Source organism: Erythranthe guttata, chromosome 8 (genome assembly GCF_056151865.1).
Source record: "Erythranthe guttata isolate IM_541 chromosome 8, IM_541, whole genome shotgun sequence".
Taxonomy (NCBI): Eukaryota; Viridiplantae; Streptophyta; class Magnoliopsida; order Lamiales; family Phrymaceae; genus Erythranthe; species Erythranthe guttata.
In genome coordinates this window covers 22,412,672-22,422,295 of record NC_142540.1, presented here as the reverse complement: position 1 = coordinate 22,422,295, position 9,624 = coordinate 22,412,672, and the positions used below count along the sequence as shown (strand labels likewise).

Genomic DNA, 9,624 nt, shown 5'->3' with positions numbered 1-9,624 from the left:
ATAGTAAAAAGTAAGGTGAAGAGGGGAGTACCTTTGTCGGAGGAAACAAGCACGGGAGGGAAAGAACTTGGTTCTCAGAAAAGCAAAGTCGCCGGAGGTAGACAAAGATAGGGAGAGCGCAGAGGTGAAGAAGGGGAAAAAATCTGAAAATTCATAGAGGTCAGATATTTATAGGAGAAGGAAAAATGGAAAACTTTGATCGTAACCGTCTATTCGAACGGGTGAGATTCAAAGTAGGTCGCCTCGAATTCGGCGCAAGAAGTGTCGGTTGGACTCCCCTAGTAATGACCTAGGAAAGAGAAAAAACCAATCATAACCGCCCACCCGAACGGACAGGATTTAATGCAGATTACCTCGAACCTAGCGCGAAAAGTGTTGATGGAAATCTTTTCATGATGACCTAGGGAACTTGAACCGACCATGCGGGGTGTCAGAGTAATTAATGAAAGGGAAAGGAAGAGGGGCTGCGTACGCCGACGTAAACCTAAATCGAAGTGCGAACTGATGCCTCATACTCCGTACTTATAAAACGAGGTAAAGAAAAGCCGACTTGTTTTATAAATAAGGAGTAGGGGGGAGTAGTTGATACGGGCTTGATTGACAATTAATAAATAAACATAAGCCCACTAGAGTAAGCCCAATACGATAGGCCCATAATGAAGAACCCATGATGTCTTAGCTCGGTACCGTGAGCGAAGTCGTCGTATGGCGCGAACCCCGGAACTACTTGGGAGTACCTTAACTCGCTAGCCCAATACCAAAACGAGGTAAGGCGAGCCCAGGACAATACAGGCCCAAGATACATGACTTGGGGGAAAAGAGAAACCCTAAAAAAGGAAAGCCTTGGAGGCCAAGCTTTCCTCATCTATAAATAAGAGAATCAACACACACACAAGGGGATGAGATTTTTTACACTAATCACTATTACATTGCATATACATTTTTCTATTTCCGATCACTGACTTGATCGTCGGAGCTTTCCCGCCGGGAACCCCTCCCGGCGTTGCAGGTTTATTCACCCGGAGTACGAACGGAGCTGGCTTGAGGAAGACGAAGACCTACGGACTAAATCAGTAACCTTTTTTTTTCTTTTAAGTAGAAGATATTACTTCCTCTCCTATCTCTTTTTTTTTATAATTTTATTAACTCACTTAATTCTTAGTCGGAGGTAATATTTTATCTTTAAATTACCTTTATGTTCTCTTTGTAAAAAAATGCATGTCCTTTTCTCTTAATTTCAGCGTCTCCTTTGCTAGGTGCTCTATATATGTCTATTGATTTTTGTATGCTAAAATGTTATCTCTTCACCATTTGGTAAATTGATAAGTAAGTGAAATAAATCGAGTTGCCTTATGTTTTGTGGAATAATAGACTTGTGCATTTTCGTGTGTTGTAGTCACAACATTATAAAAGTAAGGTTGCTCCTGATAAACCATAGGATTTCTTTTCCATCCATCTGATTGTTTTATTTAGCATTTAATTAATTAATTTTATCAATAGTTAATTATTTGTCCCTATTCTTTTGCCTCAAATCTATGCAATTAATTATATTAATGGTTTTAATTATAATTTAGCTAATTAATTTTATTTAATATAATATTGGCTCGGCTCATATTCTTCTGAATATGTAACTATTTTTTTCTTTTAAGTAGAAGACATTACTTCATCTCCCATCTCTTCTTTTTATAATTTATTTACTCAATTAATTATTGGTCATAAGTAAAATTTTCTCTTTAAATTACCTTTATGTTGTCTTTGTAATAAAATGCATGTTTTTTCCTCTTAATTTCAGCATCTCCTTTGTTAGGTGCTTTATATATGTCGATTGATTTTTGTATGCTCAAATATTATCTCTTCATCATTCGGTAAATTGATAAGAATCGAGTTGCCTTGTGTTTTGTGGAAAAATAGAATTGTGCATTTTCGTGTGTTGTGGTCACAATATGCATACTTGATGATTAAACATCATTGAAATGATTAGCAATAAGAGCACACGAGGATACTTAAGAAATTAAAACTTAAAAACAATCGTCTTATAATATTTAAGTGCCAATTATTTAACACTGAATTTGTGTGAGAGTTACCGCTGTTGTTGTTTGTTCATAAAAAAAAATCTGAACATGATTAACTTCTAGAAGAGGGAAAAAAAAAGGTGTAGCCAAATAAATGTTGGGCATGAATTAGTTTGAACTTGAACTATGAGCTTGAATACTTTCAATTCGATAGGAGTACGTTTTTTTGGCCTATTTCTCACGGTGCCTGCACCACCCGTTTTAATAGATATTCTTCTTTTAGAGTCCTTTTGTTTTTTGATTTCCTCTACCTCCCCCGAAATGTTGAAATTCAAGTTATGTTATTTTTACATTTGTTCTCTTTCTTTGTATTTGAATTTTTTTCTCCCCGTTTAAATTAACCTATCTCATATGCTCATGAATGTTTTCCCGATCCAAAACCTTAATCTTATTTTTTATATTTTTAACATTCCAAAGAGCAATTAGTTTGTTTGAGGCTTTGAGCTTTCTATAGGTTAGTGACTCCATTGACTCTGCATATGAACAAATCTAGAATTACTTATTTGATGAAGCTAGAATTACTTATTTGATGAATGAATACATGGTCTTCGGTGTGTATGCAGTTGTTTGGGTTCAGTTTTCTGGAATAGTTAGTTTTTGTTGGTTATTAGTTGATTGAACTTTTTGTCGTTGACAGTTTTATTTTCTGAAAAATATTTTGGGATGTGGATTTGTTGAAGTTGATTAGCTTAATATATCAATACATTGTTCTCTATATTTAATGAAAAAGGTACTTGCATGATTGGGAAAAAAACCTAAAAACTCACTCTTCAACCACGTTAACATTAGATTCACGGTTTCGGTTCTTTTTTTGGTGCAGAGTGGTGGTCTGATTGTATTTTAGCTATAAATGATTCACATTTTGTAGGCTTAGTAGCTTGATGTTTTAATGCTATTTTTGAACACTAAATGATGATGATGATAATGTGGAGGTGGTGAAAGTTGGTGCTGAGTATGTGCTAGCTAATATAGTGAGATTTTGTATTACAGGCGCGCAAGTCGGTGGTTTAATTAGGGCATCAAGTCAAAACGTTGTGTACGATCGCGTCATTTTTTTTGCGAGTAGTACCGTTGTCTGTATATAAGATTACTTCATAAAAAATTCTGGAGTTCCGATAACATGCTTATGCATCGTCTTCTTTGTAATTTCTGAGGAGTTGTCATTGTAGCAGTTATTTTCTTAAAGCACCCACCATCTCATGGTCGTTTGTCTGCCATTGTAGTCACTTCGTGACGGTCAATTAAGAATTCTTTATCCAACAACATGTTGAATGAATTGAAATTTGTTTTTCATTATTTTTTTCTTCAAACCCCGTGCATCACACTGGTGAAATTGCTAGTATTACTAATATTACTATCTCAAGCTCCGAACAACAATATTACTAATATTAATGTCACAAACAGTAATATTATTGCATGAGACAGTAATATTACGTTCGAAGACAACAAAATTGCAGGCCAAGACGAAAATTACTGTCTTAGACAGTAATATTATTGTCTGAAACAGTGATATTAGAAAATAACGTTACTATCTGAGACAGTAATATCAGAGTAATATTACTGTCTCCGACAATAATATTAATTAAAATATTTTTTTTTAAGAAAAACAAGTTTTCAAAAAAAAAAAAAAATCAACATCAGAGACTGGTGGTTGACCTGCCGGAAAAAAAATTAGAAGAAGAAAAAAAATAAAAAAAAGTTGACGCCGATGACTGACGGTGACGATCAAAATTGGTTAATTTCTGAAATTGGGTTAAATTGGGGCGTAAATCATGGAATTGGAATTCAATTAAAGTTTCAAGGAGTTGGGGTAATTTTGGTATGTATAAAAGGGTTTTCCTTATTTGCAAATAAGTTTGCATAAGGTTGATTTATTTGCAAGACCAAAAAGTAAGATGTCACTTTTTATAATTAAGTATTCTTGTCATGGAGCCTACTTGACATTTGCCATATATTATTTAAATTTTAAAATAAAATATCCTACATTTGCTAAAACTCATCGTGTTTTTATCACCACCGTACACCCTTTCAAACTATCCACAAGTTTAATTTAGGGTAAATAACATTTAACCCCCTTGTGGTTTCACCGTGTGGCATTTTACCCCCCTCTAATATCGATTTGGGCACTTAACCCTCCTGGAGTTATCAAATTATAGCGGCCGTCTAAAAATCCGTTAAAGTTAACCGTGAGTGCATCTCACTCGCCCAAAATTGAAGTGGTTGAAGATTTTCCAAGGTTATTTTCTTAAAATACCCATGTTATCCTTTTGTCTTGCCTTTAATAAAAATTGTTACACCAACCTTCATTTTCCTCTTATTAAAATTATGTTTTAAATTTATATGACATATTTTTTAATTCTAAATTAATTATTTTTCAAAATTACATATCTGACTTTATAATAATTTATATTTTTCTTCAATAAACATATGTTCATTTAGCCTTTTATTTTTAAATAAGAAGTATACATGTATATAAATTATAGAACATAAACTAAAATTTACAGAAGAAAATTAAAACAAGGACATGCTGAGGGCTGAAGGATTTATCCACACAAATCTAAAAGCCAAAAAAAATAATAAAAAAGACAAATCGAAAAAAAAAAAACAGGGCCGAAGAAAATGTGGATGTAGAAGATGAGGGTTTTGGATATTGAAATATCCACCCGCCGCCGACCACCACCATCAAACCACCGCCAACACCACCAATAGCCCACCATCAAAACACCGCCGACCACCACCAATACTTCTATTTTGAAACCCTCAGTTTCAATTTTCACTATTAAAATACTCTTCAACTACTTCACAAAGACATAAAAAATTGGCAGAAACGACAAGAAGGGGGATGAACCACCACGAAGAAAAACCGAAAGTTGCAGTAGCTGGAGAAGGAAAAAATTGCGAGCAATGGGTTTTGAGGTGAAAATATGAGCTTCTTTCTTTCTTTTTGATCGGGTTTTCTGAATTTTTCGGGAATTGTTTATGAATATTTTGGAGGATTTTTTATATTTTTTCCTATTCTTCATTTCTTGAAGGTGCTGTAAAAATTTGGACCGATTTGATAGTGAGGGAATGAAGATATTAGGGAATTAAAAAGTTATGAAAATTGTAGTTTACTCCTATAAATTTGTGTTATTTATAATTAAATCCTTTTGAATTATACGCCCTTATATTTATTTATTAACAGAAAGGCGGCGGTTATATGCAAACCCATTTTTTTATTAGTTCAAGACCTTTAACATAAAAATACTAATTTACCCTTAATGAAATTTAAAATCAAATAAAAAACACAAAATATTAAAAAATAAAAATAAACTCATTTACTTTGTGCAAGACCAAATAAAATACATAAATCCAGAAACCCCTCTTCCTTATTTCACGACTTAAAACTCTCATTCTTCTCCTTCTTCACAAACCCACAAAGAAATCCTACACACAAAAATTATCAAATACATACCAAACATTCACGATGGAACCAGAAAACAATGATATGGCGGTTTACGAGGGTGGAGAACACAATGAAATATGTTTTAACCCTTTATTTTTGCTTTTGGGTCGTTTTTTTTTTGGGAAAAAAATTCGACGATACAAAAAATCGGTCTGCAAATACCGATTTTTGTTACTAAAGTCGGTAACCACATTCCGATTATTTTAATAAAAACGGTACTTAAAAACCGATTTTTGTAGTAAAAATCGGCATGACAACACCGATTTGTTTTTGTATTATCGGTATTGTCATGCCGACTTGTACTACAAAAATCGGTTTTTAAATACCGATTTTATTATCTGTGTTTCTTTTAAGACCGTTTTCTCATACTTTCGTGCATCAACCTAGGGTATTGATGGAAGATTATTCAAATGAATTATCTAACGAATAAATATTTGAGATACGGAAAGTTCTACTCGATTGGGTTAAAGGCGTGGTAGACGCCACCGAATGGTGATAAACATTTTCGTTCAAATATTTAAAAAATATCAATTAACCAAATATATAATGTATTATTGACAAAAAAAAATCAAAAAAAATCGGTATTCGAAAACCAATTTTGTACTCAATAATCGACATTAGAACGCCGATTTTGACTTGTAAAGTCGACGTTGTGTCGCCGATTTGGTTAACAAAAATCGGTATTATGACGCCGATTTTCGTGTACAAAATCGGTCTGCATAAATCGATTTCGGAAACCAACGAAAAAAATAAAAAAACCAATTTCAATATCAATTTTTTTTTCCAAAATCGATCAAATCATTGCAACCCAACAAGAAACAAGCATAGATTAATGTTCATTCATACATATTTATCAGGAATCGATGTTCGAATAATGTTTTCGAATTTACAGATAAAAAATTTGTAAAAAGGACATCGATGTTCGATTAATGTTTTTGAATTTACAAATAAAAGTTTAGTAAAATGGACTTACTTGTTGGTGGTGGTAATGGTGCGGTGGGTGGGTCGCTGGTCATCGCCGGTGCGGTGAAAGTCTCGCTGGTTGGCAGTCGTGATATTTTTTTTTTTTTGTTTTTGTGATTTTTGGTCTTGAACAAATTAAAAATAAAATTTATTTGTATTTGAATATTATTTGTGGATAAGGGTATATTTGTCATCTTTGGTCTTGATGTAATAAAATTAGATTAATTTACGGGCTTGAACTAATAAACTCATTTATGTGGTTTTGAAGTAATAAAAAAATGGGCTTGCATATAACCGCCGCCTAACAGAAAATATAAGGGTTTTAGTCATGGTTTGGACCAGCAAATAGTATATAAAAAGGGCATTTCAGACATTTAGTGTTTTCCGTTAGTTTATTAGACGACTGCTACAATTTAACAACCCCAGAGTTGTCAAGTGCCCAAATTGATATGAGAGGGAAGTAAAGTACCAAACAGTGGATTAAATACTGTTTACCCTTTAATTTATGAAAACTTTTTTCAAAAGAGAAGAAATGAAAAAAAAATATTAAATAACAAATAAAGTTGTGCGCAGTGGGCTATGTGGTAGGGTTTCTTCACGCTGCAGAGGAAAACAAAAAAAGAAAAAGAGAGAGAGAGAACCCTCTGTTTTCTCCGTCTCCCCAAATTTCCTCCGCCTCATCTCCACCGCGTCTCCGCCATGCCTAGTCCCCGACGACCCAATTCCGGTGATAACAATACACCAAAAACGATCAAATATTTAAAGCATGTATGTAACTATTTTTTTTACGATTCCTCAATACTTGTTTGTGTTCGATTAAAATCAGAAATTCGGATTCAATTTATAGAACTTTAGCTTCAACAATTTTTTTTTACTGAAGCGCTGCTGTGCCTTTAATTTCTAATTCGTTTTCTTCAACTTAGGGTTAGATTTTCAGCCATTTGGGGGAAATGTGGTTGGGGAGATAGTATTTGGGATGTTTGTGAAATCTCAAAAAAAAATTTGAAACAAAACTCGTTACCTAAATTTTGCTGTAGCTAAATTGTGTTCGATTGTTTAATTTCTCGAAACAGAATATAATTGGAATGCAGTGAGTTTTATTCATCATGGATAGTTCAGACGACGAAAGAGATGTTAATGCCGAAGCTTCTACGCCAAACGAGCCCAAACGTACAAAATTTGTAGACGATGTATTGAACGGGCCGAACGAGGCTTACATGGAGAATTTCCGGATGGATAAACACGTTTTCCACAGATTGTGTGATATGCTGCGTACCAGAGGCTTACTGCATCACACTAATCGAATAAAAATCGAGGAGCAATTAGCAATATTTCTGTTTATAGCCGGACATAATTTACGAACCCGAGCAGTGCAGGAGCTATTCAAATACTCGGGCGAAACCATAAGTCGTCATTTCAATAATGTTCTTAGCGCGATTATGACCGTTTCGTTGGATTACTTCCAGCCTCCGAAATCCGATGTTCCACCACAGATTCGTGAAGATCCCCGAGTTTATCCTTATTTTATGGTAATTAGTGAATGACTATTAATTAAATTTTAAATTTCAATAATCGTCAATTTCCTTATTTTATGATTTTTTTTCCGATCAAGAATTGTGTTGGAGCAGTGGACGGCATACATTTCCCGGTGACAGTAGGTGTGGACGAACAAGGGCCTTTTCGGGATAAAAACGGGTTCCTGTCGCAAAGTGTTTTGGCGGCGTGCTCGTTCGACATGAAATTTAATTATGTCCTTGCTGGTTGGGAAGGCTCTGCACCGCATATGCTCGTTTTGAATTCAGCTCTCACTAGGTGTAACAAACTTGAAGTACCTCATGGTACGTACATTTAGAGTCACTCTTTGGTATCGGACTATCTACAGTAGAACCTCGATAAAATAATACTCGATAAATTAATAACCTCGATTAAATAATAGAATACTCGATAAAATAATACTCGATAAATTACTCTTTGGACTCGGTGAAAACGTGTTAAATTATTAACTCGATAATTTAATAATTCGCTAAATTAATAGAATTTCCCTGGTCCCGACTGTATTACTTTATAGAGGTTTAATTGTAATTATTTTATTTGATGTTTCAGGTAAATACTATCTCGTGGATTCCAAATATGCAAACATCCCGGGGCTAATTGCTCCATACCCCGGAGTGTCGTACAGTCACCTTGAATTTGGAGGTGGGGTCCACCCGCAAGATGCTAGAGAGCTATTCAACGAGCGGCATTCTATTCTTCACAGTGTCGCGAATCGAACTTTTTCTGCACTAAAGGAACGTTTTCCTATTTTGATGTCCGCTCCTTCTTATCCATTAGCAACGCAGGTGAAGCTTGTAGTTGCGGCTTGTGCACTCCACAATTACATCCGTGATGAGAATCCCGCTGATTGGATCTTCAAAATGTACGAGCAGGAAGGTGTTATGCAAATGGAAGATCCGTTGATGGCAGCTTTGGAGACCGATGAACAGCCATTAATTGTACCTTTTGAGACGCGGATGGAGTGCGTGGCTGTTGGAGATGAAGAGTTGGAACATGCTTCTCGAACGAGAGATGCTATTGCCACTGAAATATGGAATGATTATGTCAGAGATTTTATTGCCATTGATCATGTCTTGTAGTTAAATAATTGATTTTTTTTTTATCTTTGATACTTAATTTCGGACGAGTGCTATTAGTGTTGAAGTCCCGATGAACTTTGGACGTTTATACTTTACAGCATACCGTATGAGATACATCGATGGATTTCGATGGATTTTCTTTCCATTTACACACACACACACACACACACACACATATACTAGGGATGCTCCCATTGTAGTTGTTATTGCAGAGGTCCAATATGTGGAGAAGTTTCATCAGCCTATTTGTGATAACATAACTGTCATGTTCATAACCTAACAGTAAAGTAATTGTTAAAATTTCTCAATTCCAACGGCAAGCAAGAAACAACTAAAAAAGAAAAGCAAACAACTAAAAAATCAATCACTAAGACCAACTCCAGTAGCTATTCGAAATTTGCTACTTTCCAAATTATACATAATGAATAGTGTTCTATCACATCACTTTTTTAACTCACTCCCGCAGTAGTTGTTCATATTTTAACAAAAACATTATTTAAATATAATAAAC

The 9,624-nt window shown here is 34.6% G+C and overlaps 1 protein-coding gene across 2 annotated transcripts; it reads left to right on the top strand.

Annotated features, from left to right (window-relative positions):
- Positions 1-6,995: 6,995 nt before the first annotated feature.
- Positions 6,996-9,247, top strand: LOC105965333 (nuclease). Of its 2 annotated transcripts, none has more exons than XM_012989879.2 (4): positions 6,996-7,248; positions 7,554-8,009; positions 8,093-8,318; positions 8,584-9,247. In XM_012989879.2, the coding sequence occupies exons 2-4, from the start codon at positions 7,587-7,589 to the stop codon at positions 9,111-9,113; spliced, it is 1,179 nt and encodes a 392-aa protein (XP_012845333.1). In that variant the 5' UTR covers positions 6,996-7,248; positions 7,554-7,586; the 3' UTR covers positions 9,114-9,247. The 2 variants fall into 2 exon arrangements, with proteins under 2 accessions (XP_012845333.1, XP_088678522.1); XM_088822396.1 differs by having other exon boundaries at positions 7,052-7,207.
- Positions 9,248-9,624: the final 377 nt, after the last annotated feature.

What these genes read in the sequence shown, in the direction of transcription:
- LOC105965333 (XM_012989879.2), top strand. Translation starts at nt 7,587, where the DNA reads ATGGATAGTTCAGACGACGAAAGAGATGTTAATGCCGAAGCTTCTACG. An exon ending in GAGTTTATCCTTATTTTATG is followed by an intron (nt 8,010 to 8,092) that starts GTAATTAGTGAA and finishes TTTCCGATCAAG; the next exon opens with AATTGTGTTGGAGCAGTGGA. An exon ending in CAAACTTGAAGTACCTCATG is followed by an intron (nt 8,319 to 8,583) that starts GTACGTACATTT and finishes TTGATGTTTCAG; the next exon opens with GTAAATACTATCTCGTGGAT.